The sequence below is a fragment of the Myotis lucifugus genome, unplaced genomic scaffold (genome assembly GCF_000147115.1).
Source record: "Myotis lucifugus unplaced genomic scaffold, Myoluc2.0 scaffold_117, whole genome shotgun sequence".
Lineage (NCBI taxonomy): Eukaryota > Metazoa > Chordata > Mammalia > Chiroptera > Vespertilionidae > Myotis > Myotis lucifugus.
Window position 1 is genome coordinate 813,833 of NW_005871165.1, and position 26,072 is coordinate 839,904.

The 26,072-nt window shown below is 35.3% G+C and overlaps 1 protein-coding gene across 1 annotated transcript in view; it reads right to left on the reverse strand.

Moving 5' to 3' along the window:
* DYNC2H1 (dynein cytoplasmic 2 heavy chain 1) overlaps positions 1-26,072 on the reverse strand; it is a 349,832-nt gene that overhangs the window by 281,988 nt on the left and 41,772 nt on the right. Inside the window, exons 27-36 of the mRNA XM_023757927.1 lie at positions 24,773-24,905; positions 24,558-24,675; positions 17,492-17,604; positions 14,745-14,864; positions 10,207-10,357; positions 8,312-8,517; positions 6,989-7,171; positions 6,228-6,410; positions 4,657-4,880; positions 3,593-3,708 (exon numbers count right to left, since the gene is read on the reverse strand). Of these exons, the coding sequence (XP_023613695.1) occupies positions 3,593-3,708; positions 4,657-4,880; positions 6,228-6,410; positions 6,989-7,171; positions 8,312-8,517; positions 10,207-10,357; positions 14,745-14,864; positions 17,492-17,604; positions 24,558-24,675; positions 24,773-24,905 (1,547 nt within the window). The remainder of the gene's footprint in view (positions 1-3,592; positions 3,709-4,656; positions 4,881-6,227; positions 6,411-6,988; positions 7,172-8,311; positions 8,518-10,206; positions 10,358-14,744; positions 14,865-17,491; positions 17,605-24,557; positions 24,676-24,772; positions 24,906-26,072) is intronic.

Genomic DNA, 26,072 nt, shown 5'->3' on the forward strand with positions numbered 1-26,072 from the left:
TCAACAAAACCCAAATATGTCAAGTAGGCGGCATCCTGAGAATACCCAGCCCATAAGACCTGAGGGACTACACCACTAGGTGCAGCATCTACTACATATGATAAACTCAAAAAATCTGGGTGGCATAGCAGTTTGATCTAATACATAGAAACAAACACAAAGAAACAGCAAAAATGGGAAGACAAAGAACCAACCCCATGTGAAAGAAAAAGAGGGATTACAAGAAAAGAAAATAAATGAAATGGAGGCAAGCAATTTGTCAGAGAAAAAAAATCAGAGTAATGAGAATAAGAATGCTCAAAAGGCTGGATGAGAAATTCATCAACATGTATAAGAATCAAGAGGAAATGAAGAATGACAGAGCTGCAATAGAGAATACAATGGAAGGTTTCAACCAGTACACTAGAAGAACCTGAGAACTGAATCAGTGAGATAGAAGACAAGGTAGAAAACACACCCAAACAGAGCAGAGAATGGAAAGAAAAAAAAACTTAAAAAGCAGAAGTCTAGGGGAGCTTTGGGACCACGTGAAACAAAACAACATCCGCATAATAGGGGTTCCAGGAGAGGAAACTGAAAAAGAAATAGAAAACCATTTGAAGAACTAATGACAGAAAACTTCCCTGACTTTGGGAAGAAAAAAGTCACACAAGTCCAAGAAGCACACAGAGTCCCAAACGAGATGAACCCAAAAAGACCAACACCAAGACACATCATAATTAAATTGGCAAACATCAATGACAAAGTAAGAATCTTAAAGGCTGCCAGAGAGAGAAAGTAAGTTATCTACAAGGATCTCCCATTAGACTATCAGCTGATTTCTCAACAGAAACACATTAGGCCAGAAGGGAATGGAATGAAGTATACCAAGTGATGCAAAGCAACAGAATAAAACCAAGAACACTCTATCCAGCAAGGCTATCATTCAAAATTGAAGGTGAAATCAGGAGATTCGCAGACAAAAAAAAACTAAGGGAATATATTACCATCCAGCAAGCAATACATGAAATGCTAAAGGGACTGTTGTAAAAAGAAGAAATAGAAAGGGAACAAGCAACATAGGCATAAGGAATAAAAATGGCAACAAACAAGTGCCTATCAATAATAACCTTAAATGTAAATGGATTAAGTGCTCCAATCAAAAGCATAGGGTAGCTGAATGGGTAAGAAAACATGACCCATATATATACTGTCTATAAGAGACCCACCTCAGAATTAAAGACTCACACAGAAATTAAAGTGGAGGGATGGGAAAAAATTTTCAGGCAAATGGAAATGAAAAAAAGCTGTGGTAGCAATAGTTATATCTGACAAAATTGACCTCAAAGTGAAGGCCATAATAACAGATAAGGAAGGCCACATCATAACAGTAAAAGGATCAATTCAACAAGAGGATATAACTCTGGTAAACAGATATGCACCCAATATAGGAGCACACAAATACATTAAAAAAAACTTCTGGAAGAAATCAAGGGAAAGATCAACAATACTATCATAGTAGGGGACTTTAATACCCCATTGACACCACTGGATAAAGATGCTAGACAAAAAAATCAACAAAGAAACAGCAATCCTAAACAACTCACTAGATCTGATGGAATTAATTGACATCTTCAGATATTTCACCCCAGAGCTACGGAATAAACATTCTTCTGGAATGCACCTGGGCCATTTTCAAAGATACAGCACATATTAGGGCACAGGTTAAATCTCTACAAATTCAAGACGACTGAAATCATATTAAGCATCTCCTCAGATCACAATGGCATAAAATTAAAAATCAAGTACAATAAAAAACAATCAAACACATGGAGGCTAAATAGCATGCTATTAACACGTTAAGCACCCAGTCAGTCACTGGTGACTGACACTATACTTTCCGTCCGGAAGACAAAACAGGCTGGGCGCTTTAAACAATGAATGGGTTACCAAAGAGATCAAATAAGAAATAAAAAACAGCCGAACCGGTTTGGCTCAGTGGATAGAGCATCGGCCTGCGGACTGAAGGGTCCCAGGTTCGATTCCGGTCAAGGGCATGTACCTTGGTTGTGGGCACATCCCTACAGGGGGGCGTGCAGGAGGCAGCTGATCGATCTCTCTCATCAATGTTTCTAACTCTCTATCCCTCTCCCTTCTTCTCTGTAAAAAATCAATAAAATATATTTAAAAAAAAAAAAGAAAAAAAGAAATAAAAAACATTCTGGAAACAAATGACAATGAAAACACAACAATCCAAAATCTATGGGACACAATGAAAGCAGTCCTGAGAGGGAAGTTCATAGCACTACAAGCCTACCTCAAAAAAACAAGAAAAAATAGTAATAAGTTTTCTAACCCTACAACTTAAAGAACTATAAAGAGAGCAACAAGAAAAGCCCAGAGTAAGTAGAAGGAAGAAAATAATAAAAAATCAGAGCAGAAATACTAGTAAATGACATAGACACCAAAAAAAAAAAAAACAAAAAACACAACAATACAAAAGATCAATAGAACCAAGAGCTCATTCATTGAAAGGATAAACATGATTGATGAACCTCTAGCCAGGCTCATCAAGAAACAAAGAGAGAGGACTCAAACAAAATCAGAAATGAAAGAGGTGAAGTAACAACTGACCACACAGAAATACAAAGGATTGTAAAAAAGGACTATAACTCTACTACAACAACTAGACAACCTAGACCAGTGGTTCCCAACCCTTTCTGACCATGCCCCACTTAAACATCTCTAAAATCCCCCCTGTGATATATAATTTTTATTATTCAAAAAGTGAACTCCTATTCACGTGGAGGAAGAATAAGAGGCCATAAACTTGGTCTAAACAACCTTCCAATGAACATGGCATCCATGGAAGAGAAAAATAAAATAAAAGGATAGTTGAAGTACTGAGGAAGAAATAACTAAAAAAATTGTTAAAAGAAATAATAATATACTGTGATATGGAAAAATAGCAAATCAAGTCTCAACATATATAATGCAGAACTGAAATGCACATGTCACAATATATATTTATATACTGTATATGAAGCCCCTAGAACAGCGGTTCTCAACCTATGGGTCGCGACCCCTTTGGCTGTCGAACGACCCTTTCACAGGGGTCGCCTAAGACCATCCTGCATATCAGATATTTACATTACGATTCATAACAGTAGCAACATTACAGTTATGAAGTAGCAATGAAAATAATTTTATGGTTGGGTCACAACATGAGGAACTGTATTTAAAGGGCCAGAAGGTTGAGAACCACTGCTCTAGGGGATTCTAATGAACATTAAAGATTGAGAACAAGTGGCCTAGACTATTCCTCTATATATCACAACTATTTAATATTTAATGCACATTTTAAAACTTTAGGGAAAAAACTAGGGAAAATCCTAATAAAGTAAGTAGTTCAATTGAAAAATAATATATCAATATTTCCTTATTAGTTTTGATAAATGTACAATGTTAACAACAGAAGAAACTAGGAATAGCTTATTCAAAAATCCTATATACTCTGAACTAAAGTATTTATAACTTTTCTATAAATCTAAAACTATTCTAAACTAAAGCTTATTTTAAAAAATAAGATTATATTTGGAATAATGAATCAGACCTTCTTGTTTAATGCCAGTTTTCTTCAGTTGTCTAAGAAGATTTCCACTACCTCTCAGAACTGTCTTCAAAGCTCTCAATCCCCAGTCATAATGTTGTTGAGGTGTCAAAAGTTCCCTTAAGTAAAAACATGAAAACCATAAAGCATCAAACAGCTATCAGGAATTCATATCCAAAGAAATACAAAATGTAACTAATGACAAATAAAAATGAGTACTGATATCTCATACATTTATATAAAAGACCCAATCACAAAATTATCACTCAAGTAAAATGTTGAAGATGAATGGTTCATAAACTGGCTATCTCCCCCCTACACACACACACTTTTTTTTAATTTAAATTTTATTTTTCAATTAAAGATTACATTCAATATTATTTTGTATTAGTTGTATTAGGTGTAAAGCATAGTGGTTAGATAATCACATACTTTACAATGTCCCCTCCTCCCAACATTTTTAGTACCAACCTGGTACCATACATAGTTAAGACAATAATATTGACTGTTTTCCCTATACTGTACTTTATATCCCAATGACTATTTTGTAATTACCAATTTATACTATAAACTGGCTAGAATCTTAATGATTATACAATTACCTATTTCCTTTATTCCTAAAGTTTTTAATCAATCTATCTAGCTCTCAATCTCTGAAATTCTAGTTGTCACTACCTTTTAAATGATATGGACTAGAATTCTCAATTACCCAAAGAAGCTAAAAGCCAGTCTCTATTACCAAAAATAAGACATAAGAAAGACTCCCTCAAAAGAATAAGTTTTCAGTGGTCAAATGGTAAATAAAACCAATAAGTGTCATTTAGCTGGAACACTCCAAAAATTTTTTTTCCTAAAAAAGTGAGATTAGATCTCTAGTATTTACAAAAAACAAGTAGTTTAGGCCCAGATGTTTTAATTATTTAAAGTAAAATCTTTCCTGTCTCACCTTAAGTACAATCACCAATATGAAAATCATTTAATAAATTGGACAAATGAGAAAAACAGTCACTAAAAAACATAATCAATCATTGGAACCACAAATATAAAAATAAAACAGAAAAACTCACCTAGATAGATTGAAAATAGCTACCAATTTCCTGCCCAATACTTGAGCATCTTTAAAGCCTTCTGAATAGAGAATAACTTCTGCAATGAGCTCATTGTCTGGACGAGACATGGCTACTGGCCGGAAAAGCTGTTTAAGATTATCAGGCAGTTTTTGTCTTCCTCCATATCCTTTTCCAGCAGGATTCATAGTGATAAAAATGCCAGAATTTGAATTTATTTCTACCTGAAAAATTAATTTAAAATACAGGGATCAAATATCTGAAACTATACATATAAAACATTACCAGCAGAGATTTGTGACATATTTCTACACATAAATACCTTAGCAAAAAACTAACAACTAATGTGCTAACCGTCTCCTTATTTGACATATAATAAACTCCTTTAGGAATCATACTGCTTTATAGAGCTTCTTTATAATCAGTTTTTTGAGGCTAAAAGTTTAGATGATAACTAGTTTGCATGCCTATTCATTCATGCAACACATGTTTACTGAAAGCTTTCCTTGTGTTATAATAATTTGCTAAGTACACAGAGACCACACAACTCTGAACTAAAGTCAATAATAGTTTATTCCCTTCTAACAAAGAAGCAATCATAGTGTAATAAATGCTTTGACAGGGAAGAGCAGAATATCAGAAGAGTACCTAGTAGGGGCATTTCAACACAGCTCAAAGAATAGAAGCTAAATTAGAATGTGTAAACTATGAATGGGCAATTAGGAAGTAGAAATATCTAGAGTAGAAAAACCTGGCTATAAAGGAAAGAAAAGAGAAAGAGCAGTGATTGTAACAAAAGATGAATTACATTTGCTTATGTTTTAGTTATATAATATTATTATGTATAATATATTAAGAAGGAAAAGATTTGATTATGTTTAAAAGCCAATGAGGAATGGGTCCAGGAAGGAAGGCAGAGGGGATAACTCCAAGCGGATCCCTGGGAAGCCGATTCCAAAGCACAGGTGGAAAGATAAGCACTGGTGAGAGAAAGGACCCCTCTTTCTCAGTAAGAAGAAGAAAGGAAAAAGAAATATGGAAGAAAATAAATTTTGATGATAAAGAGCTAAAAACTTAATACTTTCTCAAGTAACATGTAAATAACATGTTAATAATTTACAACTGGTCTTACTTTTGTGCCCTACCCAGAAAAACTTGTATTGTGAATATATTATTATAGATAAGAGGATAAATGTACAGTTCTTTTAACTTTCAGTGTGTTCAACATTATTGTAATAGAACCTACTTCACAGGATGTGATGGGTATGAAATGAAACATTGCATTAAAACACTAAGCACAGTACTAGCACAGACTGATGCTCAATAAATGTTAGCAAATATTATAACTCAATTATTCTAAATAGTTTGAAGATTAATTAATGATAGAATGAGACCCAAAAAAGGGGGAGAAACCTCAGAGACAACTCACAGGCAAAAATGTTTAACACATCGGTCACAGATTAGAAACAGGGGTGCCAGGAGAAATAAAGATAGAATACTGCCTGAATACGAGTGATGGCAAAGTCTTATAAAATGTTTTGATTCTTTAAATTACAAACATATTTTTATACCTCCTTGCCAAGCAGTTCACATACACTTCTATGATTCTTCAAAGCATCTTGAATTGTCTGGATCTGCATAGAAACTGCTGATAGTACAGCTTCTTCCAGTCTGTTGAATTCATCAAAACAACCCCAGGCCCCACACTTGACCAAACCAACAAATATTCGTCCCATTGACTTCACATCGATGCCCTTAAAAATAACAATAAAAATTATATTCACTAAAAAGCAACTTAAATCGCTAATAATAATTTAATAGTTTATGTCATTTACTCATAAGGTAATCATTTCACACATCTCTGCCTCTTTTGCTCTAAAAAATAGAGATTAAATAGCTACTCTTTCAAACTCAGAGTGGTTTCAAGGAGTAAACAAAATAATTCAGGTGAAAGTATTCTGAAAAGTACACAAAACTAAACAAATACTACTTTTGCTTTGGTTATTCTTTAAGTCAAAATACAAATCCTACACAAAATAATTTTTAAATGAATTTAAATTTTTCCTTTTCTATTTACTATTCTCCTTACTAAAATCTTTTTCTAAACTCTAACATAAAACTGTTTCTTTATAATAATTCTCTTTAGAAAAGTTTTGGGACTATACTACATGCAACCTTTCTCCATTTTACTTTTCAAATAAAACAAATTCCATTTTCAAGCGATTTAAAAGTAGAGTGATTTTAAATACAACTTTGATATATAAGTACATGAAAACTAATCCAACCATCTAACTAGTACACTATTACTTAGCTGGATATTTATTGATTCTACCTCATCACAATTAAAAACTAAAACTTGTCTTCCAAGAAGTCCACCCAAAGCTTTGACCGATTCAGTTTTTCCAGTTCCAGCTGGTCCGTAAGGATTTCCTCCAAGTCCCATCTTCATGGCTTGAGTGAGAGTTAGGTAGCACTTGTCAGTCAGTGGAGTATACACCAGCTTGGGAGCATTACCCTACACAAGGGAAATATAAGGTTTTTATATGCATGTTCTAATTACCATTTACAAATATTTACACAGTGTGAAATTCTACTTAAAAAGATAAAGAAGCAACAAAAAGATTAAAGTTTTTAACATAGAACAGTATCCAAAATATTTTTAATAAAAGAAGCTTTCGAAAGTGCAAACTGGAATTAAACTTAATTATTTTCAAGCATGTATTTTTATTCTTTCCTCAATTAATATATTGTTAGGTATTCCAAACAGTCTCTTGAGTTTTTTATAATAGTACAAAAACATACTTCTAAGGCAAACAAATCCAAAAATATATAATAATCAAGTATAAAAAAGGATTTTGTTTTGTATTTTAAATTCATGTAAATTATTTCCTTAAATTTTATAACCTTCACATATCAGAATTATTTGGAAACCTAAAAGTTCAATTAATTTGAACAGTTTCTTATGAAACAATTTTAACTGATCATATAATTTTCAAATTCTCTACTAAATTTTAGGGAAAACAGATTCCAATTCCAGCTGCAGTTAATGCTTTTCCTTAGTTTAGGTAGACAGATTGGGTCTCAAAATGCATTTCCTTTTGAAAGAGCCAACTGGCAACTCTCTGACATATGCTTACTTACATAATTGCCAACATTTTCTGATGATTGATTATAATAAAAATAAAGCAGAAAGGATTCAGATGCATTTATTTTTAGAAAAGCCTATATGAGTTAGGTTATTTTTTCAGAAGTTGTTTTACCTTGAAAACCATAAAAACATTTAGTAAACCTATTTTAGCTTATTTAAAATTGCACAACATTGTCCTTGTATAAGGAGGCACAAACCAAATCACTTCCATTGGGGTTGCCTATATTCAATTCTTCTTCAATTGAAGATATATCTCAAATTCTATATAAATGCTACTCTAAGAAAAGATACATTTAGAGAATTCAGTACAATACTGCCATTATTTTAACTTTTTAATAAAGAGAATGATTTTTCCAATATAACATTTTTTAATTATGATGAAACAGAAAGAAAACATTCTTGAAAGTTATAACTAAAATAAAAATAAATCTTTCATCCAAAAGAAAATTTCCTTTAAAGTAAGTAATATCTAACAGAAAAATAAAACATTTCTGCCACAAGTCATACCTGATACTCATAAGTATACTGAAGTTCAGTATCCACCATTTGAACATAACATATATCATCACTTTTCATATAGAATCTAACTTGTTTTTTCCAAGCCCAGTCTTCAATTGTATGAACTTGAACTTGGTTCAACTGTTTCACCACATCAATATTATGAATAATGTCAAGGATTAATGCTTTAAGTTTAAGCTCCATAATGCCAGATTCTATATACAAATAAACATAATTAGAGAAAATGTTAGCCTGTGACTTACATACTTTATGATATCTTTATACAGGGGATTTCTTAATTAATGTAAATGGTAAATTCATGATATATTTGAGTGGCATAGTAATATAGAGCATAGTAATATATATATATCAAATCCACCATCTGTAAGAAATAATAATTTTGCATGTGAAAACTAACGCATCGACATTCAGTAAAAAATGAGTTCTGGTTCCTTATGAAGGAGTAAGCACACCCTGAATTCCTCCCCTCTGAATGCAGGTGTAGAAAACATGGACAACACGCACTGAACTGCTACTTAGAACTCTGAAAAGTCAAAAGGATTAGGCAATTGAGGAAGGTCAGAATGAGAAGTGCTATCAAACACATAGAGAATTTACCTTTTTCTTTTTCTTTTTTCCTCTCTGTATCACTAGGCCTGACACAGTGCAGCCTGAAACCCAGATTGCTGTAGACAGGGAGTCTCCAGGAGCAGGAGTCTCCAGCAGGTAGCTACAGTGCTGGCAGTTAAGACCCAGAAGTGCCTAAAACTCTCAGGGAAGGGAGCACTCCTCTGAAATCAGAGAAGCTGTGATCCTGAAAGAGTAGGACAAACCGCGGCTGCTCTTTTTCTCTCTGTGTTCTCCCTCTATTGGCCCCCATGATGGGTGTGGTCACTGATAGTGTGCAGGAAAGTATAAAGTACATGAAACCTCAGCTTTCTGGCCAGAGGACCAAAAGGGGGGCCCAAGGGAACCAGAAACTACTGGGAAGACCATGGAGAGAAAAGAGATTAGAAAAACGACCCTATAAGCTTGCTTATGAATTCAGGCTCATCTCCAAACTGTGCAGGTCTCATCCTCAACATCAAACCAAAGACTTTGAGAACTGGCCACTAGGTGGTTCACACGTGCAGATCTGTAATAGCACAGTAGATTTGGAAAGCAGAACTGACAATGGAACCACACCCACAGAAGGTTTGCTGGACCTTGTGGCCTGAACCAAATATGATCAATTGCTAAATGAAAAATATCAACATTGATATTTTAATATTACATTCATCCAGGGGATTTAAACAAAATCCAGACTCTATAACACAATTTTCAAAATGTCCAGGATACAATCCAAAATCATTCAACATGCAAAGAACAAAAAAAATCATATCACATAAGAAAGATGGAAGGAATAAAGACATTCTCAGATGAAGGAAATCTATGAGAATTCATAGACAACAAACAATCCTGCTCTAAAAGAAACACTAAAGGAAGTTCTTCAAACAGAAGGAAAAAGGTACAAGAAGGAAACTTGGAGCATCAAGATGAAGGAAGGGCAACGGAAATGGTAAGCATCTAGGTAAATATAATAGACTATTTTTCTCTTGAGTCCTTTAAAAATGTTTGATGGTTAAAGGCAAAAATATATAATATAATCTCATGGAGTTTTCAATGTATGTAGATGTAACATTAAGTCAACACCAAGATAAAAAGTGGGATATTAAGAAACCTATATGATAGTAAGGTTTCTGCATTTTGTTTAAGTAAAATTTAAAAGTTAAGTATATATATATTGTAACTTCTAAAGTAACCTCCAAACTAGATAGCCAGAAACAATAAATGAATTAAGATAGAATACCAAAAAATGTTCAAATAACTGAAAAGTAGGCAGAAGATGGAACATTTTCCCATACCAGTATTGCCCGAATCCTCAGAACTCGTGTCGATGTCAGTATAGTGCTCTAACTTATTTACTAGTTGTGCTTCAATCTGATGAAGGCTGTGATCTTGGATAGCATTTTCTACATCTTCAGTAAATTTAATCTGCTCCGCCAAGCATAATATCTATTAAATTAAGAGAAAACATATTTTTAAGAGGTGATTTTACTTAGGAATATTTTACCAACTTAAGAAAAGAAACCCTTTCCCCAAAATTTCTATTGCATTGAATCTCTGTACCTGAATGCCCTTTTGGTACCTCAAATATTAGCAGAGAATGCAGCCCAAGCTTACTTCTCAGAACTCATACTATCTCCCATAGGCCTATTTGGTGGGTCCTAGAACTCACCAAGCTTATGGTAAGAGAAGGGACTTGATACTTCCTTCCCCTGAATCTCATAAATGGCTTCTTTTCAACCAGTAAGATGCAAAGATAACAGAGTATGACGCATTCTATTTAATAAGTAATCTGCTAGTGTCCCAAATAATCACTCACTGTATTACTGAAGTCTGCCATTTCAAATTCCAATTTTATCTTAAATTAAGATCTGTCCTATCTTTCAGTCTAACACGCAAAAAACAGAAACTAGCTCTAATCAATATAGATATCTTTACCTTTATATAAAAATTGAGACACTCACCCTGCTTCAGAGGCTTTCTTTAACATAGCAAGACTACTAATAAAGCAAATTGTACATTTAAATACCAGCCTTTGAAAACTTATATTAAAATAGTTTGATACAGTTCTTACACGAACAAGGTAAATCAATATCCTCCTTTAAATTAAAGGCATAATCCACCATCATATTAAAACAGCAAACCTATTCACCTATTACTATTTAACAGATTGTTTTTTGTGCTATATAAATTTCAGCATCCAGATGAATATCATCAAATGCTTCTATTAACAGGTTAAGTCCTTCAGTTATCTACATATGCATTTTATAATTTAGTATAGCAGGCTAAGCTACTGTCATGCTCTAACTTAAAATATTGTGTAAATATCATATTAGATTCATTTATAGAAGAGAAAGCCGATTAGTAACTCTTTCCAGGGCAAAGTTACCTGCCATACTTTGTTATCTGCCAAACTCACCAGCTTCTTTAGTCAGATACATGGTGAAGCATTTAAGCAGATCCAAATCTGCTTTTTTGTGAAAAGACTCTGCTCTTTAATTTTCTTACTAAAATATTCACTCACCACCTCCACACTAATACTGATACATGTGAATTTTTTTCAGGCAATACTCTTGAATTTCTGTACTATAAATACACATAAATCATCTCAATTACTAACAGTCTGACATACAATGTCTGTGAGAGACTAACAGAAATGATAGTCAAGATACACTCTTAAAAAAAAAAAGATACACTATGGCTACTTCTAAAGTCACGTTACCATTAACATATGTGCATGGGCACTAATATTATTCATTAGAATGTAGTGATCTCTAACAGTGCTCTGCAAACATTACATGATCTAATCAAAATGAGTTGGCAATGTCAGTATTATTACATTCTCTTAACTAAATGTGAAAAAGAATCACTCAGAGAATAACTGGAAAAAGCAGGATTTGAACCCAAGGCTGTCAGATTCTTTCCACTTACCCTGCTACTTCCTTCCCAGACCAGTAAGTGAATTCTCAGATCCTTACAAAAATACCTTTAAAGAACTGAATTAACAGTATATAATAACCTGTACCAGACATTCATGTGATGACTTACATCATTCTATCCCCTCATGGAAATGCTCTTGACATAATTTTTCTTAGCATACCACTAATAAACTAGAATTCTTTGTTTTGATAGATTAATGAGCTACAGTGGACCCTTGAACAAGATGGGTTTGAACTACATCAGTTCACTTATACACGTTTTCAAAAAATATGGGGTGGGGCAAAAGTAGGTTTACAGTTGTTCACATGGAAAATAATACAATCTACACTAATAAAAGAGAAACATGGTAATTAGCACACGACCGCTACCCTTCCCATTGGCTAATCAGCATATCCTTATGCAAATTAACTGTCAGCCAAGATGGCGGCCGGCAGCCAGGCAGCTGGAAGCGAAATACTGTTTGGTGCCATTTTATATAAAGGACTTGAACATCCTTAGATTTTGATATTTGTAGTCGGGGGCAGAGGGGTGGTGAGAGGGTGGGATGGGGAGGTGTTCTGGAACCAATCCACTGCAGATAAGTTTTGGGGGAGTCAGATAATTTTGGGGGGAGTCAAAAGTTACACACAGCTCTGGCCAGGTGTCATCCATACACCAAAAGGTTGCAGGTTTGATTTCTGGTCAGGGCACATACTTAGGTTGCAGGTTCGGTTACAAATTCAATCCTGGGGGGCTGGGAGGGATGTATGGGAGGCAACTAATCTATGTTTCTCTCTCTCTCTCTCTCTCTCTCTCTCTCTCTCTCTCTCTCTCAAAATCAATAAAAAACATATCTTCCAGTAAGGATTAAAAACAAAATTTCAATTGCATGGTAAATCAGTACCCCTAATCCCCACATTGTCCAAGGGTCAACACTATTTATATGTTTAATAGTTCACATTTTTACAGAGATAATGAACTATTTACATTTTTACATTTACATTCATTTTACTTGAATACTCAAGAGCTCAGTAATAAGTTTCAGTTCAAACCAGCAACTTTCTTTAGCCTTTATCTCCTGATACAATTGTCATTTCCCGAATCCAATTATTATGCAATCTTACTTTTGTAGATTTCTTAATGTTGTGTCTTTTACTCTAAATCAATTTAAATTCTACCTGAAAGCTGACAGAGTACTAGGAAACATTTCCAGAGTAATAAAGCAGCTTAATTCTGACTTTGCACTGGCAATATTCATTGATGATTGCTTTTACTTTTCTCTAAGAACTTTACAAGGTTTTTTATTTTTATTTTTTAATATTTTTATTGATTTCAGAGAGGAAGGGAGAGGGAGAGAGAGAAAGAAATATCAATGATGAGAGAAAGTCATTGATTGGCTGCCTCCTGCATGCCCCCAACTGGGGATCGAGCCCACAACCCCGGGCATGTGCCCTTGACCAGAATCAAATCCGGGACCCTTCAGTCCTCAAGCCAATGCTCTATCCACTGATAGAACTACAAGGGCTACAAGGTTTTTTAAAACATATTTTAGTTTGACTCAAAGTGCTAAAGGATACAAATGACATCAATGATAAAAGGGATAGGAATCTAAAACGTTCCAAGCTTCCTATTTCATAAATCAAGCTACTAAATGTTTTAATCTGAAAAGCAAATAACTTTGAGTAGTTGGGTAGATTTTCTTATGAGAAATCATAGAATATCTCAATGCCTACGTTTCAGGGTCCCTAAAAACTAAAGTTACTGATGTCCTAAACCAATAGTGTTAGTCCTAATCAGCAATAAAACAAATCCTAAACAAGGCAGAATACTTAACACAAGTCTTAGTACTATGCTTTGATAAGGTCTGGAACAAGTTTTATAAGATTGGTATCTAGGATCCAGTGTTTCAGGAATGAGCTCCTATTAATACTGAGCTGCAACAATCTGCAATGCCCACCATGTAATTGAGCTCTCAGCTTCCCTGCTAACATTTTATTTTTATTTTTTTAATATATTTTATTGATTTTTTACAGAGAGGAAAGGAGAGGGATAGAGAGTTAGAAACATCTATCAGTTGCCTCCTGCACACTACCTATTGGGTATGTGCCCACAACCAAGGTACATGCCCTCGACCGGAATCGAACCTGGGACCCTTCAGTCCACAGGCCGACTCTCTATCCACTGAGCCAAACCGGTTAGGGCTCCTGCTAACATTTTAGATCAGTGGTGTAACCATATTTCCCATCTACACGAATACCCTGCTAAATTCCTGTTTGTGTCAACCTCTTAGATCAGTGGTTCTCAACCTTCCTAATGCCGCGACCCTTTAATACAGTTCCTCATGTTGTGGTGACCCCCAGTTTCATTGTTACAAACTGAACATAATTAAAGCATAGTGATTAATCACAAAAGCAATATATAATTATATATGTGTTTTCCGATGGTCTTAGGCGACCCCTGTGAAAGGGTCATTTGACCCTTAAAGGGGTGGCGACCCACAGGTTGAGAACCGCTGTCTTAGATGATTCCATGGGAGGGTGGGGGACAGTGTTATCTATCCTGTGCCCTTCCATCAATGATGGACTAACATCAGGAAGGAGGAAGCTACTACATGACTGATTCTCCCTCCACATTCTATTCCCCACCGGCCTGGCTGCTTATATCTCAGCATGCTTTCTGATTGAAAGAATCGAATTATAGCAAATTAATGGAGATAGAAGAGAACTTCACTATCATGCAGTTCTTCTCTCACATGTTACAGTTGAGGGAACTCAGACGCAGAAATTAAGCAATTTGTCAATGATAACTGTTAGATAAAAGGAGCACAGAGATGTCAGTTGTTTGAGCCCTGGTACTCGACTCTAGGTCAGGGAGCATCCCAGGATGCCATGTTCTCTCCAGACATAAGCCTCCTTACCTGTGATGGGAACAAGGATGAGTCAATTGCACCTTGAGAACTTCGTCCAGCAGTAACACATTCTGTCAACAACTGTTTCAAAGTTTGCTTCATTTCCAAGGCCAAAGCATTTAACCAATTCTAAAAATAAAGTTAGAAAATAATATATGCATATCATAAAACAGATATATAATCTATCTTTTTAACTTTCACATTTCATCTTTTTTTATTTTTTGTAATCTTTATTGCTGAAAATATTACATATGCCCCCTTTTTTCTCCCATTGACCCCTTCTAGCCTTCCTCCATCCCCCCGACCCAGGCCTTCACCACCCTACTGTCTGTGTCCATGGGTAATGCGTATATGCATACAAGTTCTTTAGTTAATCTTTTCCCACCACCCACCCTCCTCCGCCTTCCCTCTGAGGTTCCAAAGTCTGTTCCATGCTTATATGTCCCTGGATCTATTTTGTTCGTCAGTTTATTTTGTTCATTAGATTCTACATCTGAGTGAGGTGTCATGTAATACTTATATTTTTCTGACTAGCTTTATTTGCTATTGCAAATGTTAAGAGTTCTTTCTTTTTTACTGCTGCATAGTATTCCATTGTGTAAATGTACCACAGCTTTTTTATCCACTCATCTGCTAATGGACACTGAGCTACTTCTAAATCTTACCTATTATAAATTACACTGCTATAAACATAGGGGTGCATATATTATTTCTAATTGATGTTTGGGGTTTTTTAGTGTATATTCCCAGAAGTGGGATCAATGGGACAAATGGCAGTTCCATATTTAATGTTTTGAGGAAACTCCATATTGTTTTCCACAGAGGCTCCATAATCTATTGACTGACCCTATTCTTTTATTTCAGGAGGGTGAATTATAATTTCTTATTGACTCTTACATCCCAATGTGTTATATGCCATATAATTAATAAATGATTTAAGTAATTTGAAGAAAACCTTTTTTTTCAACCTCTTGGCATAATTTCAAGTGTAAAAACTCAAAAGTTGTGGTTAGCTACTACATTATCTATACAAACCAATATAATATGAACATTTAAAAAGTAACTCATTCCTTTAGGCATTATGACAAACCAAACTAGATAGTTAGGCCAATAAATCAGAATCAAAGTGACCAGCTAAGTCCCAGGCTCTTGCTATCCTAATGATCTCACATTCAGAGAGTTGCAACTCTGGGAAGGGATTGCTTAGTTAGGAGGAACTATATTATTTGGGGGGTTAAGCTGCCTCTTCAAATAAAACTAATTTTGTTTCAAGGTCAAAAAAGATATGTTTTCACTCACATGATTATGGATAAAATAAAAGTTAAAATAATGATTAATAAAAGTTTAATAAATATTTATGAATTACTACTTACTTAGCTTTAAAAGACTATCATTTGCAATAAAATCTAAGAGTAAAAGCTGCAATCTTAAATAGCTTTTCATTACTTACTTTAACTCTATGTTCTAGTTTTTCTTTTTATCTTTAGAGCTCTTTCCAATATTAAAAACAGCATGATACTTTACTCAGCTCCAAAGCCACTGAAGCAAAAGAGTGAAAAGCTTTGTCTATGCAAAGCTCATCATCACAGACACTTCCAGACTTCAGTTTTCCTCTGCTGGAAAATTTGCTCTAGCCCAGCTCTAAAACTTAAGCTCTTCCTCTCTCTGTTCATCTAGTCCCAACAAAACTACAGGAAGGAAAACAACAGCAGAAAGCAACAAAACTCTTCACCAACCATGGGCGCTATTTTAAAAAACTTCTGTGCTTTCAATCACCTGATAAAATGTTGAGGCCCAATGAGGAACAGTCCTTTGGCTAAACTGTATAGATACATGCATGATAAGACATGGCCTTTGATTTCAGTTGGAAAATAATTCTGGAACCTAAAAATTATAATTCAATGTGATGCAACCTACTGCTATTTAGTTTTAGCTATATACCTGTAATAGGCCTTTGAGAATTCACTTTCAGTCCTAAAGAACCAATTAATCATAGCTATTCTGCAAATGCACTAGCTGCAAGCTTACTAATTCACCTTAATCATCTTATACAACTCATTTTTATTAATCCTCACCAAGGATATTTTTTCCATTGATTTTCAGAGTAAGTGAATGGGAGGGGGAGGAGGAAGAGAAACAGAGAGAGGAAAGAGACAGAGAAAAACATCAATGTGAGAGAGACTCAACGATTGGTTGCCTCACACACACACCTCGAATGGGGCAGGGGATTGAACCTGCAACCCAGGTATGTGCTCTTGACCAGGAATCAAACCCAAGCCTTTAGTGCAGGAGCTGATGCTCTAACCACTGAGGGTGCCATCCAGGGCCATACAACTCATTTATAAAAGAAAAGAGAACTAAGACTATGGAGTACTTACGTTCCAAACACTACATAATATGCTTAAAGCCAGTTATCTCATTTAATTTTCAAAAGAAAGCCTTTGCAACAAATAGTGAGATTCCCATTTTACAGATAAGGAAACAGATTCTAAGTCACATAGCTAATAAGTTTTGTAGCTAAGATTATTATCCAAGTCTTTTTTACTCCAAGCAAAGGCTCTTTTCATAATTATATACTGTCTTCCAAAGATTAAAAATCCGTATTCCCTTTAATATCAAATCATTCTGAACAAAACAAAAAAACAAATTACTTTCTAAATTAACCAACTTTACCCTACAAATTGACTAAATAATTACTATATAAAGTTCATACACTTAATTCTTTTAATTTTCATACATGAAAAAGAATTACTTACCTCTACATTATTTGATAGAAGAACTTTATTTTTTAAAGGTACAACTTCGCCCTCCAAAGATTTCATTGCAATTATATGTCTTGACTCATTATCAAAACATACACTATTAATACCTACATTATAAAAGCAACAATTTAAATAAAAAATGATTTAAAATAATTATTAGAAATCATATATGGTTATCACATAATATATACTTCATAATAAATATGACAATGCAATAGAATTATGTTAATTTTAGCATGTAATGTAATACAATAGATTTTAATAACCAACAAGAAGAAACAACCCAAGCCCATTAACAGGTAAATGAAAAAACTGTGATATATTCAAACAATGAAATGTTATTCAGTAATTTAAAACAATAAAATATAAGGTTGGTATCTCAAAACATTGTGAGAAAAAAAAATCAGACAAAATTAGTGCGTAGGAATAGAGACTGATGATTCAACTGATTTGAGGCAAAAAGATGAGAGAAAGGGAGAGGGCAAATAAGACTGCCCTTCCCCAAAATTTGAACACTGTTTAATATTTAACAACAACAACAAAAAGCCTAAATACATTAACTAATTTTGATCCTCAGAAAACCCTATAAGTTATTATTTTCAAATTTTCAGAGAGGTAACAATTAATTAAAACTGACTAATAAATAGTACAGGTAGAGCTTGATTGCAAGCCTTCTGATTCCAAGAGCTCTTTCCACTACCGCCCACAGCCCACAGTTATAAACATCTTAAAACTTCATATAGACAGTGGTTAATAAATACTTCTGCAAAGCACCAGAGTAAATATTTTTGGTTTCTACAAGCCGTGATTCACTGTATCAACTAACCAAATCTGTGCTAGTAGCATAAAAGCAGCTATAGACAATAGTGTGACAGTGTTATGAGTGTGGCAGTGTTCCAACAAAATTTTCTTCTAAAAACACTGGCAGTGAGAAATTAAAAATGGCAGCAGAGTAAGTGGATGCTGCACAAACACGTTCCCAGGAACACACTGGAATTACAACTAAAATACAAAAAAACTTCCTGAATAATCAACAGAAGACTCACTAGAGAGAACTTGATATGCGAGGACCTAAAGTGGAGACTGCATAGAGACTGGTAGGAGGGATGGAGGCGTGAAAGGGCTGGCTTGGCACCCACTGACAGAAACTAAAGTTCCAGACAGATATCCCAGCTGTGGGGGGTTGCCACTGAGAACTCTGGAATCTAATCCCCAAGCTGGGCCCCCAAGCAGAGAGCACCACAACTAAGAAGGGTACCCATATAACATCTGGCTATGAAAAGGAGTAGGGTTGCTGTCTGCCAGGGAGCTACAGCTAGAAATTCAGGGAGCCTCTTAAAGGGCCAACATACAAAATTCCATATGGAGCCAGCCACCTAGTGCTTAGGCAGAAGAAGAGCAGGGTGGACTGTAGCTGAGTAAGAAGAAGCCAGGATTGGGGACTAAGAAGTTAGAGCTCAGAAGGCAGACACCCCCAGTTTCCTGTGCTGAGTCATTCCCTCATGCAGCAGAGGACATCTTTCCCAGACAGATATTTGCCCTGCCTGGGGGGAAGACAGTTGACTCATCCTATTGGAAAACACCTTCCCCTGAGGTCACTGAAGAGACTGAAAATAATAATTAGCCTCCAGGCAGAAGCAACTGCCCACTTTATTGAAAAAAAACTCTCACCACACCTGAGGACAATTGCCAGGGGCAATCCAAATCAGAATCCTATCAGGCTATATGCAGAGGCGGTCTCTAGAGGCTTTGAGTCTTTGCCTGATCTGATTAGTCAGAAATAGCATTTGACACTGTCCTGCACTATGGAGATTGAGAAGCATATAAGATCTACCTAATACACAGTTAAAACCCAAACAGACAGCCAAAATGAAGGGACAAAGAAACAACCCCCCAATGAAAGAACAAGAGAATTCTCCAGAAGAAGAGATAAATGAAGCAGAGATAAGAAATTTATCTGAAACAGAGATAAGAAATGTCTCTGATGGTAAAGATGCTCAACAGCATGAAAAAAGATATAGTAACTATGAAAAAAGAACAGTCAGAAATAAAGAATGACATAACACAAATAAAGAACACATTGGAAGGCATACACAGCAGATTAGGGGAAGCTCAGGATCAAATTAGTAAATTAGAAGACAGGGTTGAAAAAAATCAATCAGAGAACCAAAAAGAAAAAAACAATTAAAATACATGAGGAGAGCTTAAGGGAGTTGTGGGACAATGTGAAACATAACAATATTCGAATAACAGGTGTAACAGAAGAGGCAGAAAGGAAGAAAGGGATAGAGAATGTGTTTGAAGAAATATTGGCAGAAAACTTCCCTAACCTTGTAAAGGAAAAGGTCACACAGGTTCCGGGGACACAGAGAACCCCAAGCAAGAAGAACCCAAACAGGCCCACGCCCAGATATATCATAATGAAAATGCCAAAAATTAAAGACAAAGAGAGAATCTTAAAGACAGCAAGAGAAAAGAAAACTGTTACCTACTAAGGCGCTCCGATAAGGCTGACACCTGATTTCTCATCAGAAATTCTACAGACCAGAAGGGAATGGCATGAAGTACTCAAGGTAATAGAAAGCAAGGATCTAAAACCAAGATTACTATATCCAGCAAGGCCATCATTCAAAATAGACGGTCAAATAAAGAGCTTCAATGACAAAAAAAAGTTAAAGGAGTACATTGCCACCAAGCCAGCATTACAAGAAATGATAAAAGGGACTGCTGTAATGAGAAGAAACAGAGAGAGAAACCTAGATATACATATTTAAAATGGAAGCAAATAAGTAACTATCAATAATAACCCTAAATGTAAATGGATTAAATGCTCCAATAAAAAAGCATTGGGTAGCTAAATGGATACAAAAACATGACCCAATTATATGCTGTCTACAAGAGACCCACATCAAAACAAAAGACACTCACAGGATAAGAGTGAAGGGATGGAAAAAAATTGTCCATACAAATGGAAAAGAAAAATAAGCTGGAATAGCAATACTCATGTTCGACAAAATAGACTTTGGAATGAAGGCCACCACAAGAGACAAAAAAGATCACTACGTAATACTAAAGGGATCAATCCAACAATAGGATATAATACTGGTAAACATTATACAGACAATATAGGAGCAACTAAATATATTTAAAAAACTTTTAGACGACTTTAACGGAGAGATCAACAATACAGTCATAGTAGGGGACTTTAACACCCTTCTGACTTCACTGGATAGATCTTCCAGACAAAAACTTAACAAAAAAACAATGACTCTAAAGGACACACTGGATCAGATGGATTTAATTGACATTTATAGAACATTTCACCCCAAAGCAGCAGAATATACATTCTTCTCAATTACACATGGATCACTCACAAAGATAGACCACGTTAGGACACAAGTCTTTACAAGTTTAAGAAGACTAAAATCACATCAAACATCTTCTCAGATCACAGTGGAATGAAATTAGAAAGCAACTACAGTAAAAACACCCCAAAACACTCAAACACATGGAGGCTAAGTAGAATCTCTGAGACACAACAAAAGCAGTCCTGAGAGGGAAGTTTATATATGTCAAACCTAAAGCCAATATCATACTTAATGGGCAAAAACTAAAAACATTTCATCTAAGAACAGGAATAAGACAGGGATGCCCACTTTCACCATTCTTATTCAACACTAGAGGCCCAGTGCACAAATTCGTGCATTGGTGGGGTCCCTCGGCCTGGCCAGCGATTATAGCTGATAGAGGCCATCTTGCCCAGTCCCAATCAGGGCCAATTGATGCTGGCCAGCCGGGGGGAGGGACTGTGGGAGGTTGGCCGGCCATCGGAGGTTGGCTGTGTGAGTGCACTGACCACCAGGGGGTAGCTCCTGCGTTGAGCGTCTGCCCTCTGGTGGTCAGTGGGCATCATAGCAACCGGTCAACTGGTCATTCGGTCAACAGGTCATTACAGCCACTTAAGCTCTTATATATATAGATATTACTGGAAGTGCTAGCCATAACGATCAGACAAGAAGAATAAATAAAAGGTATCCAAATTGGAAAAGAAGAAATAAAACTGTCATTATTTGCAGATGACATGATATTGTACATAGAAAACCCTAAAGAATCCACCAAAAAAACTATTAGATTTAATAAATGAATCTGGGAATGTAGCAGTATACAAAATCAACACCCAAAAATTGATGGCTTCTGTATACAGTAATAATGAACTCACAGAAAGAGAAACTAAAAAAACAATCCTATTTACCGTTGCAAAAAAAAAAAAATTTATGGTACTTAGGAATAAACTTAATCAAGGAGGCCAAAGACCTATACTCAGAAAACTACAGGACGTTGAAAAAAGAGATAGAAGATATAAACAATTGCAAGAATATACTGTGCTCATGAATTGGTAGAATCAACATCATTAAAATGTTCATACTACCCAAGGCAATCTACAGATTCAATGCAATCCCTATTAAAATACCAACAGCATATTTCACAGACCTAGAACAAATACTCCAAAAATTTATATGTAATCAAATAGACCCCGAATAGCTGCAGCAATCCTGAGAAAGAAGAACAAAGTTGGAAGAATCACAATACCAGATTTCAAGTTATACTACAAAGCCACCGTAATCAAAACAGCCTGATACTGGCATAAGAACAGGCATGTAGATCAATGGGACAGAACAGAGAACCTAGAAATCAACCCCAGTCATTACACTCAATTAATATTTGACAAAGGAGGCAAGAGTATACAATGGAGTCAAGACAGTCTCTTCAATAAATGGTGTTGGGAAAATTGGACAGATACATGCAAAAATGGAAACTAGACCACCAACCTAAACCATACACAAGAATAAACTCAAAATGGATAAAGGACTTAAATGTAACTTGTGAAACCATAAAAATCCTAGAAGAAACCATAGACAGAAAAATCTCAGACATCTCTCATAGCAATATGTTTACAGATACATCTCCTAGGGCAACGGAAACTAAGGAGAAAATAAACAAATAGGACTACATCAAAATAAAAAGCTCTGCAACAGCAAAAGATACCATCCATAAAACCAGAGAGCCCACTGTATGGGAGAACATATTCAGCAATGACACATATGATGAAGGATTAATACCCAAAATATATAAGGAACTCATTCAACTTAAAGAAGGAAAACAAACAATCCAATTAAAAAATGGGCAAAGGACCTAAATAGACACCTCTCCAAAGAGGACATACAAATGGTCAAAATGCAAATGAAAAAATGTTCAAAGTCATTGATCATCAGAGAGATGAAAATTAAAACAACAATGAGGTATCACTTCACACCTGTCAGAATGGCTACCATCAACAAATTAACAAATGACAAGTGCTGGCAAGGATGTGGAGAAAAGGGAACCCTAGTACACTGCTGATGGGAATGCAGACTGTGCAACCGTTATGGAAAACATTATGGAACGTCCTCAAATAATTAAATATGGAACTGCCATTTGACCCAGTGATCACTCTTATAGGAATATAGCCTAAGAAACCCGAAGCACCACTATGTTCATAGCAGCACAATTGACAATAGCTAAGATCTGGAAACAGCCCAAGTGCTCATCAGTAAATGAGTGGATAAAAGAGTTGTGGTACATTTATACCATGGAATACTATGCAGCTGTAAAAAAGAAGAATCTCTTAACCTTTGAGACAGCATAAGGAACCTGGACAGTATCATGCTAAATGAAATAAGTTAATAAGAGAAAGACAAGTATCACATGATAGCACTCATATGTGGAATCTAAATAACAAAATAAGCTGATGAACAAAGTGGATTCAGAGACAAGGAAGCATGGAACAGTGCAGAATCTCAGAGGGAAGGTGGGGGAGGGTGGATGGGTGGGAGGTAATCAACCAAATACCTTGTATGCATATATGCATAACCCATGGACACAGACAATAGGGTGCTGAAGGCTTTTGGGCCTAGGGGTGGGGGTGGTCTGGAGGGGGTCAATGGGGGTAAAAAGGGAACCTATGTAATACTTTCAACAATAAAGAATAATAAAAAGCCCTGACCAGTTTGGCTCAGTGGATAGAGCGTCGGCCTGAGGACTGAAGGGTCCCGGGTTTGATTCCGGTCAAGGGCATGTACCTTGGTTGCAGGCACATCCCCAGTGGGGAGTATGCAGGAGGCAGCTGATCGATGTTCCTCTCTCATCGATGTTTCTAACTCTCTATCCCTCTCCCTTCCTCTCTGTAAAAAATCAATAAAATATATTTTTTTAAAAAAAAGAATAATAAAAAAAAGTTATAACTTAAAAAGAAACTGGCAGTGAGCCAGATTTGGCCTGTGGGTCTATAATTTGCTGATCCCTAATTACAGGTAAAGATGAAGAAAAATTTTTATTTCTTAAAGTTAATTTGAAAAATATGACTCTTTTCTAAAAAAATGAAATATTTTAAGAAAAAAAATCATCATTATTTTTGCAGCAAAGCAATTCCATTTGCAATTACCCAGCAAAACTGATTCAACAATGTCAAAGAATATGGCACTATTACTCCACACTTTTTTTCAAGTAATCTTACCTATTTCCATAGAGTGGTTATTATCTATATACAAATAACTCCTAAGTTTACATCTCCATCCCAGGTATCTTTGCTGACAATAATTGCCTATTGAATATCTCCACTTGGATATCATTCAGGAGATCTTGAACTCAGTAATGAAGGGACATGTTCTCCTTCACTTCCAAGCCTCTGCAGAACCTATTCCCTCTGCCTCCCCATCTTTCTTCTAGCTAACACCTACTAGTATACATTCTTCAGTCTCATGTTAGAAGTCACCTTCTTTATGATGTCCCAAAACTGACCTAAATGCCTTCATAGATGCAGATATAATGCCATTTACTTATATTGACCATGGGAACTGTCATACTATATTTGTCAACTTACTAATTAGCTCCCCTACTAAACTATAAGTTCTTTGTGTGTATGAGCTGTATTTTATTCAATAGTCTACCTAAGAGTCTAACATTATGTCTGGCAGATAGTTGAAACTTAATAAATATCGGTTGAATAAATGTTGAATCTTACCAGCAAACAGCTTCTTAAGGTGAGACTGAATTACTGAAGGATTGGTAGACTGGCCCAGTATTTCTAACAAGTCATCATCACCAATAAAATAAAATCTTGGAAATGCTGAGCGTTTTTCCTAATAAAAATAAAACAAAAAAAATAACCTTTTCTTTTCAAAAAATTACTGTTAAGTAGTTTACAATTTATTACATAAATATTAAAAAAAAACATGCCTCCAAAAATTCATTTAATGATTTCTGACATCTTTGTAGCTGATCAAGTATTTTCAGTAGACAATTTCTGATTCCTGCATGAGTAGTTAACGTTGTAACTCTGTTGTCTTTCTTGATGTCAGTCATTATTGATCTAAGCAAAGAAAATAACAGTCATTTTCACATCTATTTTAACAGTTTTTTGGCTGACATATATTGAGATATTTATTAACCTGCTTAAAACAAACACAAACTAGAGATAACCCTATACAACACCAACACATAATTATGCTGCTAATAAATAATGCTAAAATTCATAATACCCCATTACCATTTTTAACTTCCCATAACTGCAAATTCTTTCATTTCATTTATTCGCTAAACAAACATTAAGCCCCACATCATGGAGCTATTAGGCTAGTGACAGAGAAAAACGTTAAATAATTTCTCATAACATTTCAATAAAGTTATAATAACTGCTAAAAAGGAAATTACAAAGTACTAGTAAAGTGGCTAATAGGGAAACTCTAATCTATGGCTTCTCGGAGGAAGTAATTTAAGCTGAGATGATGAATAAAAAGAGAAGTCGGTGATGACGAGGGAAACGTTTCTGGCAAAGATCCTGGAAAGCAGCTTGGAATGCCTGAGAAAGTGACAAGCTCGAGGCACGAATGCGGAAAGGAGAACAGCACGAGAAAAGGCAGAGAAATGGACAGGGGGCAGATCATTTTTCATCCTTAGAGCAAAAGGAAGCCATTTTAAAGTTTTACTTAAAGCAACAAGGAAAGAAATGATGAAACTTCACTTTTTAAAAAATTATTCTGGCTGTTGTATGAAAAACTTGTTAAGCAATGACAAGAATAAGTCAGAAGGTTAGGCAGTAGTCAAAGTTAGTGACAACAAAAGTGCTTTAGAATAAAATTTTCAAAGTAGAAATATAAAGGGCATATTAAACTATAGTAAGTGAATTAATTAATTGGGTTAAATTTGCTAATTTAATAGATTTGAAAAAGGCATGAGTTATCAAAGATGTCCATTCTATTTCTGCTTTGAGCCATTGGGTGGTACCATTTATTTACACAGAATCTGAAAGAGAAAATATCTGTGGGAAAGGGATAAACTCATCATTTTGATTCTGATATTTCTCAGAAGAGAAATATGGGTTTAATGTAGAGGTTGAGGAGACATCAGGAAATAAAAGGAGAAAATAGAGTGAGAAAAGAACCTAAGGCTGAAAGCTTGAGATGTCTACATCTCGATGTTTTGAGCGGGATCAGCACTAGGAACTAGGAGCAGAACCAGAGAGACAGGCGGAAACAGG